General features: G+C 46.4%; 1 protein-coding gene across 2 annotated transcripts in view; it reads right to left on the bottom strand.

Moving 5' to 3' along the window:
• Positions 1 to 23,646, bottom strand: part of LOC146208354 (MFS-type transporter SLC18B1-like) — a 94,916-nt gene extending 71,270 nt beyond the window's left edge. Inside the window, exons 1-3 of one of the 2 annotated variants that reach the window (XM_084592885.1) lie at positions 23,335 to 23,646; positions 7,997 to 8,298; positions 6,308 to 6,403 (exon numbers count right to left, since the gene is read on the bottom strand). In XM_084592885.1, coding sequence (XP_084449011.1) covers positions 6,308 to 6,403; positions 7,997 to 8,248 — 348 coding nt within the window. In that variant the 5' untranslated portion in view covers positions 8,249 to 8,298; positions 23,335 to 23,646. Of the gene's footprint in view, positions 1 to 6,307; positions 6,404 to 7,996; positions 8,299 to 14,159; positions 14,283 to 23,334 lie in introns of those variants that run through there. The other variant, XM_084592888.1, reaches the window with a different exon arrangement.
• Positions 23,647 to 23,846: the final 200 nt, after the last annotated feature.

The raw sequence follows: 23,846 nt of genomic DNA, 5'->3' as shown, positions 1-23,846 counted from the left end.
TATTATTAGCTCTGCCACGTATATGATGTCCGCCCTGCTGTAACATTCACTTATTCCTCCCTGATTAATATATATATATATATATATATATATATATATATATATATATATATATATATATAGTTTCCATTTACCATCAAGGTTTTACGAACGTAAGTGCGTGCAGTCTTGTGCTAGGAGGCGAATCATTTCGAAAACTACATAGCACTATAGGGTAAACTATGTATGTATGTATGTATGTATGTATGTATGTATGTATGTATGTATGTATGTATGTATGTATGTATGTATGTATGTATGTATGTATGTATGTATGTATGTATGTATGTATGTATGTATGTATGTATGTATGTATGTATGTATGTACGTACGTACGTACGTACGTATGTATATATGTATGTATGTATGTATGTATGTATGTATGTATGTATGTATGTATGTATGTATGTATGTATGTATGTATGTATGTATGTATGTATGTATGTATGTATGTATGTATGTATGTATGTATGTATGTATGTATGTATGCATTTGTGTGTGTGCGTGTGTGCGTGCGTGTGTGTGTGTGTGTGTGTGTGTGTGTGTGTGTGTGTGTGTGTGTGTGTGTGTGTGTGTGTGTGTGTGTGTGTGTGTGTGTGTGTGTGTGTGTGTGTGTGTGTGTGTGTGTGTGTGTGTGTGTGTGTGTGTGTGTGTGTGTGTGTGTGTGTGTGTGTGTGTGTGTGTGTGTGTGTGTGTGTGTGTGTGTCGTGCGTGCGTAAACGTCGCGAAAGCTAGCCCGCAAAATAGCATTCGAGTTCCGAAATGGCAAGCGCAAATATTCCGCCTCTGGCATGAGTGATACATCTACCCATGTAGTGGCAGCGGCATTCCGTACCTGAGTATTCAACTGCACCTGTGCAGTAGACGTGTTCGTTCGCGGTATATATCCCTGGTAATGGACCTCCACTATGCTTAATCTCTACATCGGACAGCTTAGCATAGAGGAGGCGTACAAGTGTAGGCGTATAGTGTATGTCTACTGAGCACGAGCAGTTGGCGGACCGCGAAGCAGCTCTTGTTACTGTGCGTACCCAGTAAGCATTCGGTATGCCCGCATACGTCGAGCTTAGTATACGTCTCCCCTTGTCTGAAGCGCGCTATTTACCCTCTCCGCCGAAGCTGCAGTTTGTCATTTCCACTACAAATACTGCTTTATGGCCGAAGAAGAATTGTGCGTTGCGAGTTTTCGTCAGTGGGTATGTGGCCACTGATGGCTAATTTTCGCCAAATTGTCGAAGTTCAGAGGTCCGTGGCAACCAATATTATTATTGGCGACGTGGCGAATTTTTGGCGATTTTCGAATAAGGTCTCGCGATGTGGGTTCTAAGCCCAATATCTTCCAAACTTACGAATATCAACGTTCTCTTCACGCTTTTAGGGCTGTAAGAATGCGATTGTGGGGTCACATATCTGCTTTGGCTCCATGAATTCAGCCGACTCAACGGCACTTGTTTCTGCGTGCTCATGCGCTGCCACGCGTTCGGCTGGCCGCCACTCTTGCAGTACCGTACTTGCAGCTGGGACATGTTCGAACCGAGTGCCACGCACCGTGGCTGCCTCGTGGTGGAGCGTGGTAAAATCCCTTCGTGCAGCGATTGCTGACAGATGCACTTCTCAGTGTAGCGGTGTTTCACTCTTAATGACTGAGATAAAACTTTGACGAAGATCGAGAAAAAAAAAAAAAAAGAGACGAAGCGTATCAATTGGCCCATCTGAAATAAATGTTTCATCTTGTAGCAATAGCAGCAAAAATTTATTTGTGCTGGTGTGGTGCCCTACAAAGCTGAACCGCCACAATCATAGCATCTCGCGAGCATGCGCTGTCGTCCCTCGTTACATTTGTACGAAGGTACAAATGGTGGGTAACGAGATCTGCCAATACTCCAAGGTCCCGGAGAAAGAACGCATAAAGTTTAACGGCACGAGTGTTTTTCACACTCGCCTGACTTACATAGGAATGTTCTACAAATGCTGTTTTTGACGTACGATAAATCCTGCTCACCGACAAGGAGACGGTGTGCCTAAGGAGTCGTGCGCCTTAGCTACAGTGTACATTTCAGCCGAAGAAATGTAACATATCAAACGCACTCTTTGTATTATATTTCACCTTTTGCTGTCATAAGGCCGCTTGCACGTTATCTGCAATAAAAGCCATTAAAGAATATCGCTTTTGATGAAAAGAATAAGGGTACAGAGGGCAGCAAATTCAGGACGTGGCATTCACGAGAAATCAGTTGACAAAAGCGCTCTCAGTAGCAGCGCTAAACTGGCGTCGCCGTCGCGGGTGCATTTGACATGTTCGTTTGATAAACGGTCTTGTACATAATTTGGATTGTATTATTAATGTTTGAGAGGAGTCTGACTTTGGACTTCATCTTACTGATAGTTCTTACTAGAGTCAGATACAAATCAAGTCTGCCGCATACGCCACACACAATTCTCCGGTGGCAAAAAACAAAAAACAACATATAGTTGCCCGTTTAAACTTTTCTAGCTACTTAAATACAAAGTTAATCATCATACCAAATTATAAGCTCGAAAAGTTAGATGCATGTGCCTTGTTTGTAATAGTCAAATATCAAAAATGAGTTATTTTACTGTAGAGCGGAGTAATACACACGCCGCATGCAATTGTCCATACTTAGCAAGTGCTCTAAACCTTTTTTACATTTTAGGCGACATTTCAATGAAGAATGGCTATTTTGGCGACATTTTGTCCGCCATCTGGCGACATTGGCCCAAAACTCAGTGGCAACCCTTCCTATTGGTCACTCTCTGCCTTTTTTCTTTCCTTCACAGGCCCAGGTAGCTGTCTAATGCGTCTCCTGTAGTGGTCACTTGCGAACGCCTGTGACTAGATCACGCAGAGAGCAAAGAGAAGATAGGGATATCTGTACGTTTTCGCATATTTTGTTTTTCATTTCAGGAGCACTGATATATGCACCACTTGAGGCGGCAGACTGTCGGATAAGCTGCTAGGAAAATAATGGGGATGAGCGTTTTGCACGATGCGGGAGGCAGCATGTGAAATAAGCCTCGTAATATCGCTGCAGGGATTGGCCAGCGACGCGCAGTGTCGCAGTACGTCGGTGCCTTATTTACTCCTTGTAATAAGCTCAACGTTAGCTTAAATGTGGTAAAAATAGAAGCACCTGTGATAACATTGTCTGTGTGGCGTTCTCATAATGACACAGGCCGGAATGGTCCATAAGGAACTTCGTTAAGGAAGTTGCCGCGAGCAATACTATGTGCAACAAGATAGCTAGCGCGCTAGGTCTCCGCATATCAAATTTGGAAATTAGCGCTGCTTCAGGTAACGTAAATCAGAAAACGTTTTCTTTGACAACGATTTAAGAGAGTTTCTTTCTTTTGTTTTTGTACTGGTGTACATATCAAAAAAGAAAAAGAAAACTATATGGGTAAAGGTGCAAAATGGATGCAAATAAAAAAGCCTCGTTTGCTGCTAGCAACACAATTCGAGCGATGAACATTGATCATCACTAAGCGCCTGACAGCATTCGGACTCTGGCGTCAACGTGGGATCGAAAACAAGCCTAAATGATGACGTGCGACAAAGGCCTTTCAGTTTTCCTAGCTCTCGTTTCTTGAGACAGCACGAAAGAGCTTGTGCCGGTACTAGGAAAAATTTAAAAAAGAGGCAGCTAGGCGTTGTTTGTTGGTAGCTTGGCGAATAAGTCAAGTTCTCCAGACGCGCCACCCTTGCCCAATCTGTAAAAGTGACGACGGAGGAGCTTAACTGAAATAAAATAAAATAAGGGCATAAGACATGGTTTACCAGTTTCCTACACGCTATCCTGACTCCATGATGCTTTTATAATGAACAATGGTCGAATCGAAAAGTTGGAAAATGATTTAAGCGGCAAGTAGTGAAACGTATGACTATAAGTACTTTTAATCAAGTGTTCTTGACTGGAGAGCGAAGAAGCTATGATAGACGTGACGGCAACACGACGTGATCTTGTTGCCGCCCAAACGGTGGCCAACACATTTATTTTCTTCAAAAGCGAAGTGGTACAGGAGTTATAGGTGGGCTGCTTCAGTATTTTACTAAAATACATTTTCTTCCCGCTTCTCAACGGCCTGTCATAAAAACAGTGTAAGAAATGTCTGTAACTTTCGTAATGGTTTGGCTTGGTTTATGGGGTTTTACTTCCCAAAGCGACTCAGGCTATTAGAGACGCCGAAGTGGAGGGGTCCGGAAAGTTCGCCCACCTGGGGGTCTTTAACGAGCACTGGCATCTCACATCAAACGGGCGCCATAGCTTCTCGCCTCCACCGAAAAGCGGCCGGCACGTCTGGGATATGATCTCGCGTCCTTGGGCACAGTCGAGCTCGCTAACCACAGCTACCAAAGCTAACCATAACCACAGTAATAGTAATTAAAGGAAATGCGATACAGCTTAGAATCTGCTGTGCTCAAGCATGCAGGTTGGAAACCCGGTTGCAGCGGCCATTTTTCCATGGAGGCGGAAAGAAGGCGTCTTGTGTTGTGTGATGTCAGTGCTTTTTAAAGAATCCCATGTGGTCGACATTTCCGGAGCCCTGCACTATGGCATTGCTCATAGTCTGAGATGCTTTGGACCCTATAAACCATACCATACCAAACCGTTTAGAATCAAGTGATTAGAGGTTGATGCTGGCAGATCAGTACGCGCTGTGCATGCAGGGCGTGAATAAGCGTTACTATAGTGATTGGCACCACGGTTATATAAAAAAAAAAAAAAAAAAACATGTGCGGATGTGTATGGCGAAGAGGCCACACCTGAGGTATTAATTCTTTTATTATCTGTGTCTTTGGCAACTGACACTCGATTTCCTTTCTGTAGTCGTGCCAATCAAGCAAGAAGTTTACATTCGCCACTTATGACACTGCAATTTTTTTTCGTATTGCATTATTCATCCGGTCATTATGATCCAGAACATACACCCCACAAGCGGAGCGCTCCTTCTCGAATCTGGATCATGTCAGTATGACGTCACGTGACCGACAGCATATGATGGAACACTGCTGGAAGTGCAAACGTTTGCTTGCCTGGGAAATCGTACGATTGGTGCAACTCTGTTTCATGATATTGTTGCACTTTGTCTTTTACTGAGCACCTGTAGTGTGGATTCATTTGCTTTTCCTATTTCTCTCCCGGCCTCGGCGGCAGCTTTTCAATGGAGGCGAAAAGCAAGGCACCCGTGTGCTGTGCGACGTTTGTACACGTTAAAGAACCCTGGTGGTCGAAATTTCCAGAGTCCTCCACTACGGCGTCTCTCATAGCCTGAGTTGCTTTGGTACGTCTAACCCCTCATACCACACCTATATCTCTCCAGCTAAACCATCGTTCTCCGCAAGCTCATGCTGTCAATTATGCTCAATTAACAATTAACTGGCAGATTCACCAGATATGAGCCGAAGCAGCAGCTATCATAAGACACACTTCATCCACACTTCGTCTTCCTCTTAGAGCCAGATGACCAATGATGACGAATACGTGCAGATGAAGGTGACGTACACTCACAGCCTTACAATATCTTACAGTACGATGTCTTGGCCGTTCCTTTCTGCCATTAATTTTGTGGACATTGATATTAAGTTGTAACTTGCCCAGTAGACGAATGTGCTGCTTTATGTTTAGTACTGGCATGCATTTAATGTAGTTTATATCTGTTAGCTTCAGTTTTGACGCCGGATAATTTTATACTTTCATCCAATGGCGTGCGCCGAGAAGCAACTCTTTTTTTTATGTCATGGCGGCGTAACAGCCGAAAAAAGGTTAAAAAAAAGGGGGGGGGGGTACCAGCGTTCGCGAAAGAAATTGTGTAAATAGAAACAATTAACAACAACAAAAAAAGAAAAAGAAATGCCGAACAAATGTACCTGGTTCATATGTATTGCAGGAGGAAAATGAGTGCCGATATTTGTTTGCATTGTCCATGTAAAGCGGATCCTAAGCCAACGTAAGAAAACACCACCTGCAATTAGGCCAGTCGGGCATGTTATCTTGCTGAGGAAAGCTGATGAAAGTCCGAGTGTGCTATTTTTCTTTTCCAGTTACGAAGGTCTTCCTTCTTTGAGAAATAGTTTAATTCGGCCACTGTACCCCACTCTTTTCTATTATCAACGGCGCCTAAATGGCAGGAAGACAGAGACAGCACTTTCATAAAACGTACACAGACAAGCCATACGACACTTCCCGCCCGATTACGGGTATGAAAAACCTAGCAGCGAGACATCGTCCCTGCATATTTCCGCGCTCACCATTTTTTCGGCTATCACAGCTCCTGGTAGCATCATCAGTTTCATGGTCGAGAAGAAAAAGCCGTACTCCCAAGCCAATATGCCTCTGGAGTCAGCCTGCAGAGAATGACGCATGATACTTGATTACATGCTCCTTTGCTTGTTTAGTGCCTCGACAGTCAGCGGTATTGCAAGGGCCGCAAGGGGCGCAGAGCCTCGCTTAGTATACTTGACCACTGCATGTCACCAGACATAATTTGAGCCAACAGTAAGCAAAAAAAAAAAATAGAAAAAGGAAGGTAGAATAGATAAAGCAAGGAAAATATTTCAGTACTTATCTGTTGCAGCAAATGCTAGCAGATAAGTGAGCTCAATACCCGAAAAGCAGCGTGTGAACAAAAGAGCCCGCAGAACTAATACCATTCCTGGCCAGTTTTTGATCTTTTTTTTTTGTCATTATAGCCAACAACGTGTGCAGTAATTAAGGCCAAAATAGCGGCCGTTTTTGTAGCGTCCGCTGTTCATTATAGGGCTTGGACTCTGCTGCCTTTGTTACTTCCGCGTGCTGGCAAACAAAAGAAAATATCAAACTCTAACGAACCTCATACGCATTTTTTTTTTTTTTCGTAGCATCAGATTTCTGTCGCACAAACATAAAATCCGTGCTTTATGTCGAGGCATACTGATAGCATATCGTGCAGTGCAAACTGAGGCGCGGCAAAACAATGGCTGGCAGCATCGTAAATGCCACTGTTATTTCAGAAGTGAGTTATTTGAAATGGTTAGCTGTCAGTAGCAGGTATGATTCCGGCGTTTCGCTTAATACTTCCAGCATCCGAGATCATATGGTGAGCCTCAGCACGACACACATGGCTCACGTTTCACGACCTTGACGTCATCTGGTGGGGCGCGCGCTTGCCGTATGAAGCTGCAAAACGCTCGAGGCGTTTTCCAGGAAAAACGAGCCGAAATACATAAGCGCTCCGCTCCGTTGGTCGTTTTAGTCGCATCTCTATAGTCGTTTTCGCTGGCGACTTTGCACACCTACACTGTTTTTCTTACCGATGTTTATCCTGGCGCTCGCTAAGTTAGACACGCTTTTAAGCTCCATGGTTTACCTTTAAGATAGTCAGGGCAAATTGAAATTGGCTTCTATCGATTGATTACTGCTTTGTGATGAAGGAATGTGGCACTCTTTTTGAAAACGATGTTTTTAGAAACCAGAAGAATGTATTTAAAAATTTTGGCACATTCTAGATTCGTCTTAAAGTTAGGTGCGATAGTTCCTCTAACACCTCCTTTTCATTCCGCGAATTTCTTTTATGTTTTTGTTTGAGTTAATTTTCTGGTGAAAGGAGGGCACAGTATCTGTATCACTCTCTATCAATGTATCATTCTGTATCAATGTCCGCACTTAAGCTCTGATGACTCTGATGCACCCATTCTCTTGGAAATTGGCAGCCATGGAGTCCTGTTCGGTCAAGAGGTAACCAGTGTGAGTTAAGTGCCGGCAGTACTGTTCCATTGTTAAATTCAGACATTTACAAAAAAGAATGGCTTTTGCTACTGGAGAAATATCATCATAGCAAGCAAGAGCCCTATAATCTAGTATTACTACCAAAAAAAAAAAAAAAGGTGGGTGGCTTTGACCTTGATTTCTCTTTAAACCAGCAACTCAGTTTAATCAACACATATCAGCAAAATACTTACAAGGGGCGGAAAAAAAGGCGCCACGAGTGAGACGACGGCCGCAGACCAAAACTGCGTGTAGATGACTGGCAGGAGCCATGCCCTCTCCTTGAGCTTGGCCCAGAGTGAACGGTGGTTCAGCATCCTGCGTGCGTTGCCTCTGATGAGGGGTTCGGAAGCGTCGCTTTCCAATAATGCGCCACTCTCGAAATCCCACGCAAGGTCACTGTTGGTGGACCCCAAATTAGATGCCACCCCGTGCAGCTCGGACATCACCACCGGCAGGCGTCACCAGGTGGCGCCAGCAGGCGACGGCTGTGTTTCTGCATGGGCATGGATGTTCGCGGTATGAGATGCTTGTCAGTGTCATCGCGGACAATCTTCGAATCGAGTTAACCCACAGTCGTACATACACCACTGAAATTCAATAAGAGTTACGAGATTTTCGAGGAATATCTAGACGCACTAAGCCTTCAGCGCCGGGCGAAGAATGGACAATCAACAATGCGTTTTCTGCATCTATGCGCGCTGGTTTCGCACTGAAATGTCACCTAACTCCCCAGCGCATGCGCACTTATACTCCACATACGATTTTTAAAATCAGCTTACGCTTGGAAATTAAAAAAATGTCAGCGGATTACGCAAGCCAGCAGAGCGTACTAAAATGTTTCAGTGCAGAGCCCAGTTACGTAGTTATGTCTGGTTTAAAAAAGGAAGACTTCAATAGTGCAACTCGGCACTCATATGGAACGATACTACACCCACCCCCCCTCTCCTTCGGTCTCATCGTATCATGACCTCTAGCGAGGTCATGCAAATTCACATGCTAACCGGTGTTCTCTTTTCTTTTTTTCCCTGAGTACCTTCTTGATTTATTGTTTCTGCTCCTACTCCCATTGTCGACATCATTTTCGACTGCAGCACTCCCGCTCTTTGTCGCCATATAATCCCAAAGCCTCACGCAAATCTTAAATCACATAAGCCAAATCATTTTTTTTTCTTTTCAGCACGCCAGTGATAATCAGCAAATTCAGACGCAAGCAAGCAAATACTCGCAGAAAAGAAGTTAGAAAAATTATTATCCTTCTATTTTTTTAGTTCAGTTTTCAGAGACATCTTACAGTTGTGAAGCAACTCTGAAATACTGTGAGATACTATAACGCCCATGCTGAACTCTCATGCTGACCGGAGTGGTTTAAGCTTCAGTTGTGAAGGCAAAATCTGTTTCTGAAGTTTGTCCTGCGGCTTGAGAAATGTTAATTAGGACTGCCACAGAAAAAGTATGTTTTTTAAATAGCGAAAACTATAACCCTTCCGCGGGAGGATCTGGGGTTATATAGACTGTTATCCCTATGGTAGCTGAGTATCTGAAAAAATCACATTCAAGAGCTCTTTCCGGGAATTCGTTTAGAACGTCTGGGTATGAATATTAAGGCAGCCAAAGAGCGAGTTGGTATTGACTCATGACTTGTTAGTGCGAAATGTTCCTTTGGTAATAAAGCAACATTAATGCGCCCAACTTGCTGCCTTACTACAGTACATTCCTTCTGCAGCCGGGCTCCGTGGTCTCTCTCTGCATGTATAGCATCGGTAATTAAACATTAATTCTTCAAGACTCGTATCGGAAATAAAAGACTCGGAAATGAAAGAACGGCACCCGCAGTTGTATATGCACGAAAGCGCTCTTCGGCTTTCTGCAAGTTGCCATGGGCCGTTAACCCTTTGGGAGTTTTTGCTGTAAATGTACGGCGGCTGTTTTCCGCGCCGCAAGGTTTTTGCCGTACCGGTACGGTTTCAATCCTCCGTTTGAAATTTCGCGCCTTAATGACGATGCATGCTTATGGGAGGTGCTGCCACCTCCTAGGACTTACAAGAAGCGCTTGAAATGTATTGCGCTGCCTTCCTGCGAAAATAAAAAGAAGTGATTCCTAGCTGCAGCGTGTCTCCCGGCCTGCGGCAACACCGCCGCCCTATCGCGGTTTCCCTTTTGCCACGTGATCGCAACAGAGGCGCAAAACTTGATCTTGAGAGATAAACAGAACTGATACCTAGCTGCAGCTTGTCCGCGTCAATGCCCTTGCATGGTTTCGGTTGCCCCCCCCCCCCCCCCCCCCCCCCCGTGATCGCAATGGAGGCGCACAAAACTTCACTTTTATCTTTATGGCCACTCCCGGTGCAGGGGCCACAGAACCCGACTTCCATCTTTATAGGGGCTGCTGTTAGCTTGTTTATCATCGACGCTCACGAGGTATTCCTGCTCTCCTTGTGGTGTCCTGAGGTTCCTGAATTTGCAGTGTGGAGCAACGTTGACACCAAAATACGGTTCCTAATATTTTTCTGCAACTTTTCCTTGACTTAACTCATATTGAAGTTTCAAAATCAGCAATAAAGTAATTTGACCATCTGGGAAAGCTGTTTTTTTTTTAAATTCAACCCTCAAAGTGTTAAGGGTTGCGCCGTTCCGCAAGGTCATAGTGATGGCGGCAAGCTACTTTCTTTCAACACTCCCTTCGCATGGCCTGCGGCGAAAGGACAGCGGACGTACATCAACAGGAAAGCGCATTCGGAGCTCGTCCTTTTCTTCCTGTTCATTTGACTTAGCCTTGAGCCTTGTTAGCGCCGTTGTATTATTTTATTAATGAACTGGTAAACGTCCCCTGGTTTTTCGTTTCCTTTTTTTTTGCGCTCAATAATTTATAATCAAGCGTCTCTTAGATGTAGATTTAGAATCGTATGTTTTGGCGGAGAGCGAGAACAATATAGCGCGCCGCCTTTTCCGCGCGGTATAGATCAATCGCACCTTGTGATCTGTTTCTGTTCAGTGGAAGGCGCAACATAAAGTTACGTCCACCATGACAGTCTTTTCGAACCCTACCATCCACTCTTATTACCGCATGTTGTCAGTCATAGCGAAAGCATGAAAGGCTGGAAAGAAGTTAAAAAAAAGAATGGCAACTAAATAGAGTTCGAGCTAATCATTATTATATATCATCAATATATACCTCGCCACTTCCCCCTTCCCTGCCCCCCTCCCCTCACCCACACACACACTCTTCCTCTCTCTGTTTCCTCCGTAGGTAAGAAATCAGCATAGACATGCCATAATAAGGCCTGCCATTACAGGGGTACTCATGCATAATACTCCTTGCATTTACTTCAGCTGTGGGTGCACAGTGACAGTTGTTAATAAATAATTTGTACTCGCACAGGCCGAAACAATTCATCTTTAGAAATAGAAGCTGTGTCTGAGAGGAACTGCACTTTCGCGGTCCTACAAGCGCTTCACCAAAAAACGGGGAAATTGTCTGCCCCTGACTCATGCTATGGTCTTTCCGGTTGTGATGTATGGATGCGAGAGTTGGACTGTGAAGAAGGCTGACCGGCGAAGAATCGACGCGTTTGAATTGTGGTGCTGGCGGAGACTCTTGATAGTTCCTTGGACTGCCAGAAGATCAATCAGTCGATATTGTCGACCATAAACCTTGACTGCTCATTGGAGGGTCAAATTCTAAAGTTAAAGCTCAGCTACTTTGGTCATCTGATGAGGAGAGGAGTCGCTGGAGAAAGATTTGATGTTGGGAAAGGTTGAGGGTCGACGGAGAAGGGGTAGGCAGCGAACGCGATGGTTAGATGGCATCCTCGAGGCGCTGCAGATGAAGTTATGTGATGTTACGAAGATAGTGAGAGACCGGAAAGCGTGGCGTGACATGGTCTATAAGGTCACGAAGAGTCGGACACGACTGAACGACTGAACTGAACCGATGCTCCATTTGTATTGCTAACATCGTAAAACTCGCGCAGTAGCACTTGCTGCCTCGTGTACCACGTCAACATGCAATCACCAATGTAGCAATAATTTTAATTCATTATTATGCATCTTTTATGGCGAAACTTTCGAGCGCAGCGTGCAGGCTTATCCACGAACACGCTCCCGAAACAAAGAAGACGGTATGATTTCACCCGCTGATAACTTTCTTAGATTAGTTCGCCACGCAGCAGCAGAGTGACGTTGAAGGAATGGTTTTAATTTAGACACAGGATACGTAAGAGGTGACAAAGGAGAAGTGAGTTTCCAAAGGGGTTCATGTGTGCAACCGAATGCTGCATACAGCTCAGTAAAATTTAATATCTGTGACATGCATTAGTATGGCACTGAGAAGGGACACAGGTAAATACGTTTGATGCATACCTTGAGGTATATGTGGCCAGCATTGAGAACAATATTTTTTTTTGAAATATTTTAAATTGTTTTTGATGTCTCTCCCATCCTGTGGCATTGAAGAGATATGTTGCAGAACGAATTATGTCTATGTCATCTTTCGTTCAAAAGTTAAGCCATATTTTTTTCCTAACCCTCAGTGCAGCTGAATCGATGAAACTTAAGGCCTGACCTGTGCCCGCTCGTTTATAAAAGATGATTTGTGTTCAATCACGCGACATCACTGAGTACATGACGCTGCAAGAACAGTGCAGGCCTTCCTAATTTCAGTGACGGAAAGGGAGGCACAGCGATTATCTTGGGGTAACTTACAGTTGACCCTCGCTACCACAAACCAATTGCTTGCATCAACAGGGACCGTCAAAAGGACATAAGGGCATAACATGATTTGATTGGCAGTGAAACACAATAGCTGCAAAACGAGCAAGAAATTTACTCGCAAAAGGTACGAAGGGAGCCTGATATGTGCATGGCGAGTTTCAGCTAATCTGATATTGTATACAGGCCGGGTGCACGATTGAAACCTTGTTCTCAAAGTTTCGTTTTGGATGTCCCGCGTTACTACGCGAACACATATCTTTTTAATGTATAGAAATATTTTAATGAAAGTTGGCATGATTTTTGTTCAACATAAAGCGTGTACTCAAGTAGGATATTTGAAATCTGTGGATATGTTTTAATATTAGGATGGTCAAACTGAAACGCGTCCAACTAAAATGACTCAATTTCTATCATCTCGGATGTAACTCGCTTTAACCTCATGGCAACGCGAAGATCCGAGTACATTGTCCAGGCACTTTGTGCGCATACATTATTACCAAGTAATTTCCGATCCACATGCTAGAGACGAGAGCTAAGACTGCTCACCTCACGCGCATTTTATGGTTCATTTCGTTACTGTGCAGGAATTTTTAAATCATATTTCGATTTGCTAACACTTTTGATCGACATCTCAAGCCACTTCTCAGGGCTGATATGAAGGTATTTCAAGATCAAAATTAAAAAAAAAAAAATGGCAGGATTTTACTTTGCTTCGCTTAAGAGCTTAATGGAGAAATATATTTTCCTCCTTCTTCTCTTCTTCCTCTATCGCCGTCGATAGTGCCTTTTCGTTCCACCTCGTAGCTTTTAGTCTTCGCTCTTTTATGTGTCGTATACGGCACTTGATTTTTAAAGAACTTTTCATATTTTATTCCCTTGCTGCCATTCAGTCCCTCATTTTACACGCCTTCCTCCCCGATCACGGTGGGCTTGCGTAGCCTCGGACCATGCTCACGGACCAATAGGCTTTGGTTAACCAACCGAGGAAATGTTTCACGCTTAATATTACAACGAAACAAGACTTTTGCGTGGATATATGTACAGCGTCAGTTCGTTTCACTCGTGGAATTGGCGAGCAAAAAAGTGCATGCAGATTAAGGAAGTGGCAGTGCGGAAACTCGGATCTAGTTGATATGCGATGACGATTGCGCAGAGCAGGAAGATGCAGCTTGTACTTGACGCCAGTGCAAAGTTGCGGCCGTGGCACTTCATCGATCTACGCATTCACTGCATGAGTACGTACTCAAAGGTGAATTTTCTGGCAATCTTCGTACCACTCGTTGCGGGAGAGTTAGAAGAAGGTACAAGGGACGACGAGCTGTGCGCAAGGTGGTCACCTGATCCTTGCCCTTCCCCCCCCCCCCCCCCTTTTTTTTTTCGGCATGGTCACTACGCTGCGGGCGCGTTATAAAAACATCGATCCCGATCACACACAGGTTTGCGCAGGAAACTTCGCTTTTACAGCCGTGTACTCTGGGAAAATCGCTTACGCCTTTTTTTCTTTGCTTACGAAGCCACCACAGTCTCATTTGTAAGTATTAGTGGTGTCACTGAGCACCTCATGACCTATTTCGCTTCCCGCATTACAGCGTGCACAAACGGTCCAAAAGAGAATGAGGGAATGGAGTGGAAATATTTACTCACCAAACAGTTTGGAGGAAAAAAAATTGGTTGCCTAAATCCTCGCCGCTCTCACTAGCGACGCGAGCAATAGCAGCTTTGACTGGCATGCGCCGTAGCACTGCGGGTCGCCCCGACAGCAGCCGTTGCCGCAGCGGTCAGTTCAGGAAGGACGCACTATAAAGATAACACACCACATCGCGTCTGATAGCAGATATCGTTTCCGCCATCGGCACAACCCTTAGTGAATGCATTGGATCAGCGGCCATGTTACTCGCCTGCCCTTACCAGAGTATCAATGTCGCTATAGTTCCAGCCTGATTGCAGCGAGTATAAGTTTGGTTGACAAGGTGCCATACACGTTTCACGATTCAACCATTAGTTTTTCCCTGCCATCATACCGATTTGTCGCCACGGAAGGAGTTCTGTGTGCTTTTAAAAAGGAGGTCTGCAGGGACCTCGGAGTGTCGAGTTTACTTTTCTGAAAGGCGGAAGGCAAGCGAGCGGAAGGGGGAGGGGGGGGGGGGGGGGGGCGACTTTTCGCGTGACGAGGTCATCCATTGTGCAGCAATGTGAGCGCGCGCACGACGGCCAGCCGACTAGCCCTCGCCCGTTTACCGCCGAAGGACACACTCCTGAAACCTCGCCAAGTGGGTCGCATCCGGGGCAGTGTACGTGCAGCACAACGATGCAGACTCAGGTTACGTTGCGTTTAAAAACCATCAATACTCGATTTCTTTCCCCCCCCCCCCCCCCTTCCTCTTCAGCCATACGAGCCATACGATATGTCTCTAGAAACACATGATCGTTAGGCGAGCAATGGCTTAGCAGCAGTCTTCGTTCCGAACAACATGACAGCATTTCTTCGGCGCCTCGTCAGCGTCTCGGCTATCGGCGTCGCCGGAGGCGCAATTGTGTCCATTGAATCGAGGCGATGCTGAAAGACGCAGGTATCTGGAATGCCAGATATTAGCGTCGATGCCGGAAATTCTTCTCAGGCGGGACCAATGACAAGCCACCCATGGGCAGGTGCAGGACGCACCGCCACTGGCGCAACTCATTTCCGAGAAAGCGAGAGCTCCTCTTTTGTCCGCTAGAATTCCTGCGCTTTTATTCCCCTTGCCTTCGCCACCCTCATCAGTAAGTTCCCGTCGTCGCTGAATAGGACGATTTTAGCTGCGGACCAGGGTTCCCCTTTGTCTCGACTTGCAGACGCCAGTTTGTATGCCGTCATGTGTTTGGTCACCATCTCCGGCGCACGCTGACGCGGCGCCAAAGAAACGCTGCCATGTGTTCGACCAGAGAACATCGGCTGATATGGATTTGCCGTGGCGGCATAGTGATGGCTTTGGCGACTGGCTAGTGAGCCCGAAGCCGTGAATCCGAACCACGGACCTCACGGCCACGTTTCGATAGGAGTGTAATAGTCGTAGCAAGTCGCTATTTTATTAGCTCATAACGAGGAAGGAAATATTTTTGTCGGCCGCGGCATTCGCCGTTCAGCACTCAGCCACTTGAGCGGCGGCGACTTAAATATAGGAACAGCGAGAAGACAGCGAGGGAAACTCAGAGACAGATTGAGAAAGGACAGAGTAAGAACATGCAAAAAAGAACAATAAAATATGTTCATGACCACGACGCTGGTCAGCGATTGTCTTAGGCGAAGGAGTCAGCGCGGACATAACGCGCGGGCGCATAAATCTGCAGGATTGCCCATTCTGTCCTTCCGGCGCGTCACGCTGACGCTGAGTATCGTGGAAGTGCGAAAGAGGGGGAAGGAGGGGGGGGGGGGGGGCGCACACGCCACGCACGATGCATTCATTGTTCGAAAATGCGTCTCCAAAACATAAAGGGTTCTGCTCAAGTTGAGGACTACGCAGAGGGCCATGGAACGGAAAATGCATAGGTGTAATGTTGAGATAGGAAGCGTACAGAGTGGGTCAGAGAAATACCTCAAGTTATTGACATTCTAACGGAAATCAAGAAGAAACGAGCATGTGCAGGATATGCAGTTTATGCAAGAGCGAACAAAAGCTTATGGCAAGCATTGCAATGCTATGCGCAAATTGTTTTTGTTATGAACTGACTGCTTGGGAATGGTAAATTAACCCTATATATTTTTATTACAGGTATAGCATCATCCTGCTTGCAAGTTCTAAGAGAGGTTAACGGATGGTTTCTAAGAGTGACCAATTGAATTCCAAGGGGGCAAGCTAGTAGGGAACGGCAGAAAATTAGGTGGGTGGATGAGATTAAGAAGTTCGCAGGGGCAAGTGGATGCAGCCAGCACAGGACCGGGTTAATTGGAGGAAAATGGGAGAGGCCTTCGTCCTTCAGTGTGTGTAGTCCGGATGATTGTGATGATGATGCCTCACCGAGTTTGTCGCCAGGCGCGCGCATGTTGGTAATGCCGAGGCCACGCATGTGAAAAAGACAAGAAGAACACAAAAACGCACGCACATCACGCACGCACGCGGTCTCCAAGCAGCGGCATCGTTGCCACTTCTGAACATGACCGGCAGCCGCTGGAGCCCTCAGAAAAGCGCGCCATTTGCGCGAAGATGGAGGCGCAGTGTGAGCATGCTCGTTTGTGTTTTGAAACATCAGGACACAAAGAACCCCAGATGGTCAGATCCCAGTCCCAAGCACTATATACTGAACTAATTCATTGCTCTACATACAGCTTCGTGACGGTAAACATCACATAGAGATTCTGGGACACAATGCTGCGACTTCATCACTTGTTCTAGTCTTCCAGTCGGCGACATAGACGAGCAATGGCTGTTCCCGCGCGATATATCTCATTCGTACGCTAATAGTATCATGATGCAGTAACCGATGGGACACTTAGGTGATAAATATGATGCACGAACACCATTTGTCTGAAGCGTAGTTGAAGTATGTCCCCTCGTTTTTGACCTATGTCGTCTAACAGCGCGGGTTGTTGTCTGTCCTCGCAGAAGATTTCATCGATTCCTGCAGCCACGCCCACCCTCCACAGGTTGCCCCCAAGACACCATTTTGTTTACGGCAGAGCTCGCAGGCAAGATTTCAAACGTCGAACAGTAAGTATATTCAGCACTGACAGCTGTTTGATGGACGGTGCGTTCGACGCAAAAGCGTGTCTTGCCTGATTTGCTGAGCGGTTTCTCAAAAAAGCCCAACTTTACTACACCGCCCCCTTCTTGGCTGCTGCGTTTAAGTGTTTGACAACCGATTCACCTAACTCTAGGTGCATCGTTGCGCAGTGTGGGGCTGTGTTGTGCCAAATGAATGTTTTTTTTTTTTTTTTTTTTTTTTACATTTTTCCCCTTTTCCACTCGCGAAGGCACTTGTCTTTCATGCGGCAGGAGGGCCAAGTACTTTTGTGTGGGGCTTGTTTCTAATTTTGCATTTAGTGCAAATGCCTTTAAAAGCCGCTAGTCAATGCTCTGGGTTCAAAAGGTTTCAGTGAATTCCTAGAAATTGCCAAAACTGAGTATAACTTGATGGCAGAAGACAAAAGCGAAGACGTGAGAGGTGTGTCGATTCCGGAGAAGGCGGAAGAGACGATTGCCGAGGCATTTTGTGACAAGTTCAAAGGGAAATTCTCTGGCGAAATTATCAGAAACCACTGAGAGTATTCCGCTCTCTCCTTTGCCTACTGCCAAAAGACAGATTCGGGTACGTGAGACATTGGACGTGTTGATTTTACAGAAGGCGTTGCAAACAGTGCGCAACTTGTGAAGACGAAAAAATAAGGAGGAATAGAATTGAGGAGGAAATGAAGGGCGCGGCAAAGACTACGCGGCGTACTGGAGGGCTGAGGTGGTGGTGGTAAATGTTTAATTTCCAACAGATACAGGATAGGCGTCAACCTCTCCGCCCACACGACGGCCTGGAGTCCTTGGACCCGGGCGGCGTGTTCGGCCAGTCGGGTTACACCTAGCTGAGTCTCGGGGTGTGAGCTCAACAGTAGAGTCTCCCGAAATTCTACCGTCTTTCTCTGTTCATTTATATTTTCGATTTCTGGACACGTCCATATAATATGTACCAGATCCGTCTTATCCTGACATAGTTTGCACCTATCTGAGAATTGCGCCGGGTACCACTGACTTAGGGTAGCTGGGTTCGGAGAAGTCCTTGTTTGTAAGCGCCTTCAAATGCTTTCTTGGATATTATTTAGTGTCCTATCTGCCGGTGGGTATTTAGCCGATAGTGATCTGCAACCTCTTTGTAGCTGACTAGCCTGTCCCTGCTAAGAGTGTACTGAGGATCAGAGCATACCCGGAAGGTGAGACCGCGGGCAAGGTTATGAGCTCTCTCATTTCCCTATTTGGACAAGTTGGGAATCTTCAGTGTGCACGGACATCGCAGAGCCCGCGGAAGGGTATCAAGATCGGGTCTAAGTCTTGGAGCTATGGTGTACTTGAGGGACGCTTTGGTACTGAGTATCGTAGTTAAGACTACGCAGTAACCGCCACAATGCGCGTTTAGAGAAAGCGGAGCAGTAGTGGTAGGCTTCGAGTCAGTTTCTACCACCTGGTTTACTATTATTACTTTATTTCATGCCCTTACATTTCACCGTATACTCCATCATTCACCAGCCCAGCGCACTTGGCTGCTCAGTCCGAGGACGCCCATTTGGTCCCAGGATCGAACCTTCACCCTCGATTAAGGCGTAACGCAAGGGGCCAATGTGCTGTGCTCCTAATTCAGTAGACGCATTCCAGGAGGTTGCCATTGCACTGGCTGCTTTTTCTTTTTTTTTTTTATGCATACTGAAGCGTTGTCACGGTCCCTCGCAAAGTGCGTGAGAAATATCCAGCAGGCGAGGTTTCCCCTTCGCTAGCGAAATTCTCCACTCGTGCATTAAAACGAATCATATGGGCCCCAGGCCACGAGGGCTTGAGGGGGAACGAGGCCACTGAAAATGCACGAAAATGAAAATGAAAAGAAAATACACGGGCGTGCTACTGGCTCTGTAACTGAGCCACCTCCGCCGCCTCGCGCGGAAAGAGGAGAACATAGAGAAGAAAGAAAGAAAAAGAGAGAGGAGCGAGAAAGACGCGCGTCGCAACAGCCGTCGTCCACGATGGCGGGCGCAATGACGGCCTACAACAGATACAACCGCTGGTGGCAGGTGAGCCACCGCTGCAAATGACGATGGCGTACCATTCCCAGCGCCGGGCAGGAGCAGCCACCCTCCTCCCTACATCTTTACTATGCTTCTGCGAGACACGAACTTTTATTGTGAAAGCAACACTACGCCAGGTTTCGGCCCATCGCGTAGTCCGTGGCCGCAGTCACGAATGACTTTAAACAGCCGCGAAGAAGACGAAGACGAAGAAGAATAAGAACGCTCGGTCACCCGCAGTGCATGACATATCTCGACGTATACTTGTTTGTAGTCCTTTATACATTCAGCTCGTCGCCACATTATCTATTCTGTCTGTTTGACAACCTATAGGGTAAACGGCTCCAGAGAAAACACAATCCCGAAACATACCGAAACTCGAAATAAGAGGAAGGTGTCCTGATGCGACTGTTTTTTTCTCGTTTCCTTCTCAAACGCTGCTCTCAACTCCTCGCATGTCTAGAACAGTTGGTTCTTAACGGACCTCTGCTTTTCAATTCCAGGAGAATTACTTTACCACAATTTTCTTACCGTTCCTTCCGCTTTATTTTCTTCCCACACCCTAACCTTTAACCTTGGTGTGATGAGAGCAAATAGTGGCCGCAAGAAAAAAAATATAGTAAGGGCCGAGACCAATGGACTGAGCCTTTCATTGCTGTTTTTAGTCTGCGAGAGGCCCGAGCCAAGCAAATTCAACAATATGTCATACGACGCAAAACAAACATTCTGTACACTGACGCCAGCCGCTATCAAGGTCGGGCGGCTGCAGTAGCAACCGTCACAACCGACCTCGGAGACGAAATAGCCAGTGCCACGGTCCAAAGCCGAAGCATAGATGACGCTGAGGAAGTCGCAATCGCGCTTGCCATCAAGCACGCCCATACCGAACAAATAAATACAATCTTGAGCGACTCGCAGCAAGCCTGCAAGGCGTACGTAAATGGGGAACAATGCCATGCGGGCGCTCATATCATGACAAATCACGCTCCTGGTACGCACATTCGCCACAGTATTATGTGGATCCCGGCACACGAAGACATAGAGGGCAATGAGGCGGCTGACAGACAAGCTCGAGGTCATACATTCCGAGCCCCGTCGACGTCCACCTCTGACCCTTCATCTCCACTAACATAAAGCGAAATAATGAAGTACCACCGACTTTATCGCAAAACATATGCAGATCCCCACAAAGACCTCACCCGTCAGGAAGCCGCAATATGGCGAAACATGCAAGCTCGCACTCTACCAAACCCAACCCGACACAATAAGGTTTGGCCCGCGCAATACCCCACAAATGCATGTCCGGCCTGCGGAGAGACGTCCGACATCCTCCACATGGTTTGGAACTGCCTCAAACAAGTTAAATCACACGGTTTACAGAAAATTAGTCATGAGCAGTGGGAGGCGAAGCTGGCTCACACAGAGCTCCCCCTTCAGCGCCAGCTGATCGGTCAGGCCTGGAGGGCCGTATTGGGCAATGGTTTCCCGGACCTGGGTGAACCACCCGCGTAATCACTTTGTATCAATAAAGCTAATTCTCTCTCTCTTTCAATAAAACCTGCTAAATATATTCCAGCGTTTCTTTCATCTTGCCGCGTCTCTGCATTATACGAAAAAGATGCGCCGAGAGACAACAGTGGCAGTTTTCAAAGAAGTACATCTACACTTTTGCATTTACGGCACCTTTAACGCTATACCACGGCACTGAGGTGTTCGAAGGATACTTCCGCTGCCCCGTCCAAAGATTCTGAGACTTATAGGAGTCATAAATTTCTGACTTCGCGGCTGAAAACAATATCATGTGACTTGGGAACGTTTCGCGCACTCTGTGCTTGCTATATTTTCAGCTGATGCTTTCGTAAGCGTTGTTTCACTGCTGCCCAGCCATCGTGCGTCGCTCGGTCATCGCATAAAGCGGGAGGATGTAAAGAGAAGCCGCAGTTGCCGGGAGTCCTTTCACCATATTACGCAACTTTTAGACGTAGCAGCAGCAGCGTGCCGCCTCGTTTATACAAGAATCGAAAACAACGCTGGCCGTGTACGGGTGAAACAGCAGCAAAAACAGCTGGGGAAAATGCTTTACGGGGTCGTCGAAAGGCCAAAGGGAATCCTCTTAGTAGGACGATAAACGCCTCGTCGACTAGTAACATATTCAGGTTTGAAGGAATCTTTCAGATGCTATTTTTTATTTTAGTCGAAAGTAAATATTTTTTACCTTAATAGTGTATTCGTGGCTCAAAAAAAAAAAAAGGCAGTTAGCTGGATTTGAGATGCAAAACACCAGCGGTGATTGTTTTGAAATTGTGCGCAAAATTTTATTCCGAGTGGTATAATTCATTAAAACAAAAAAGCCTCGGAATTTTCGCGACTCCTCATTTAAACTCCCGAAGGATCGCGGAAATTATTACGCTTACGCGTATTGCGCTTGAAATTGCGAAAAAAAAAATGATGTTACTGCTTTTGACATTATATGTCTCACAAAATGGCGGACGTCATGCCAGCCCCAATCCCTGTTTCATGAAATAATATTTACCGAGTTTGCTGTATGACATTGAAGACCACCGAATTTGCAACACGAAGGATGCGAGACTCATCTGCTAGGTGCAGCATATGCACTGTTAGCATATGTCAATAATACATAGTGTGCCAAAGAGTAAAGAGTAGCCCGCCGCGGTGGCTCAGTGGGTAATACGCTCGGCTAATGAATCGGAGTGCCTATAGGTTCGAACCCGACCGCGGCGGCCGCGTTTCGATGGAGGCGAAATGCAAAGCCGTCCGAGTTATATGCTTTGTGAGAACATAATAAAGATTCTCAAATGGTCAAATTCGAAGCCCCTCACCACCAGCACCTATTTCTCTCTTCTTTTACTCCCACTATCCTCGCTTCCTTTACGGTTCAGGTGCCCACAGTGAAGTGTGACAGGTAGTGCTCCTTCCCGTCTCTAAAAGCGGTCGACATTGCATTCTCTACATCTTTCATCTTTATATACAGAACCCTTGTTTTAGGAAGTGTCTAATAGAATGCCATTACGTGCTACGATGGGCACGCGTGCACAAGAGCACCAATATTGCATGTGATGTTGGTCTTGTAGACAACATTTGCACGTATTAGTCTCTGCCTTGATGCTAGCGCGAAGAATTGAGAGCTCAAATTCATGCGGTTCTCGGAAACGTTGCTGATTTCTAACATTTGTGTCAGTGTAACATATGTGTTACGCTGACACGTGTTACCTACACATTCCTCTCGATGAAAGCTTCCGGCACCATCTCACTCACCGCCAGAGCGCTGCAAGAAAATGTGCTGGTGACGAGATTTTTTTTTTTTTTTTTTGTTACGCTCAGCGAATGAATGGATCACCGCCGAAATGGCCATCCTCCCTTGCCATTGTTGGATATCTACTCATGAATCCGATTAGTTTGACTAGTGTTCTGCACGTACATCTTTGATTACTTTTGACTACACCTCAGAGACGATTCAAATCCTGTGCTCCGCGTTGCTCTGCGGCTCTCTATAGGCGGCTCTCACTAATAGAAAGAAGTCGATACAACAAGGGTATATAGTGATTTTGGAGTAACACGCACAGTACTATGCTGTGCAATTTTCTGGAATTTCGTTAGTGAGTGATGCTATTCACAAGTATACAGCGTGTTACAACTAGGCCGATTTCCAGAGCACGGGCGGCCCATAGGTCAGCTTAAGAGAGTCCAGCTGTGACCAACGATTGTGTCACATAGAACGAAGCATTCGCTGAGCGTAACACCTGCAACACTAGGAGCATATCAATTCATCAGGCGCTCTGAGGCGCGGTTCGTACGACGCGCTACGTCTGCATACCTACGCTCAGTGAAGCCTTGCAGCAACACACCTTTACAATCACAAACCAGAGCGTATCTAATGTTCGAGCGTGGCTTCCGAAAGCGGAACTGCGAAGATTGCGGCCATCGCTGTACGTTATCTCGCAAGAGGCTCCACTCGCAACAGTGTCAACTGAGTTCCCCCTGTCCTATATCTTTCTTTTGCACGTAGATACAACGTCTCGTAGCAACCACATACGGAGCTACGCGCGCACGTCGAATACGTACGTTTTCTGCCGTCTTTTCTGCGCGTTGAGATCCAAGGCTCCAGCTGTCGAATGGAGCTCCCTCTACTACACGCAGACCAGACGCGCTGCGCCGCTTCCCTCACCGCCAGCCATTCCGCAAGCACCGTAGGCGTTCGCGCGCGCGTGTGCGCGCGCCAAAACACGCCGAACCGCGCCGACCAACGAAGCCAGTCGTTATCAAAAGCGCGTGCGAAGCTTCCTCGCTCCTACGCCCCTTTGTTCTTCTCTCTTCAGTCACGTGAGCTTGCCTGCACGCGCTTTTTGCCGCGGCAAGCCACGCGGACTTCCTCGACGCGCGGCAACAGCTGTTTTGCTTTATGGCCGATGTGGCTTACGGCCGAGGTGGCTTCATTGGTCGAGAGAGGGCGTGCTCGTCACCATAACACAAACCCACAACACTAAGGGGTCGCTCTCGGCATCCAGGATAATGTATAAACATACCGAATGCATAAACACAGACAGCCTTAATCCAGATAGCTAACTTACTCAGAT

The sequence above is a fragment of the Amblyomma maculatum genome, chromosome 1 (assembly GCF_055883805.1).
Source record: "Amblyomma maculatum isolate TAMU_Amacu chromosome 1, ASM5588380v1, whole genome shotgun sequence".
NCBI lineage: Eukaryota > Metazoa > Arthropoda > Arachnida > Ixodida > Ixodidae > Amblyomma > Amblyomma maculatum.
This window is presented reverse-complemented; position numbering and strand designations above follow the sequence as displayed.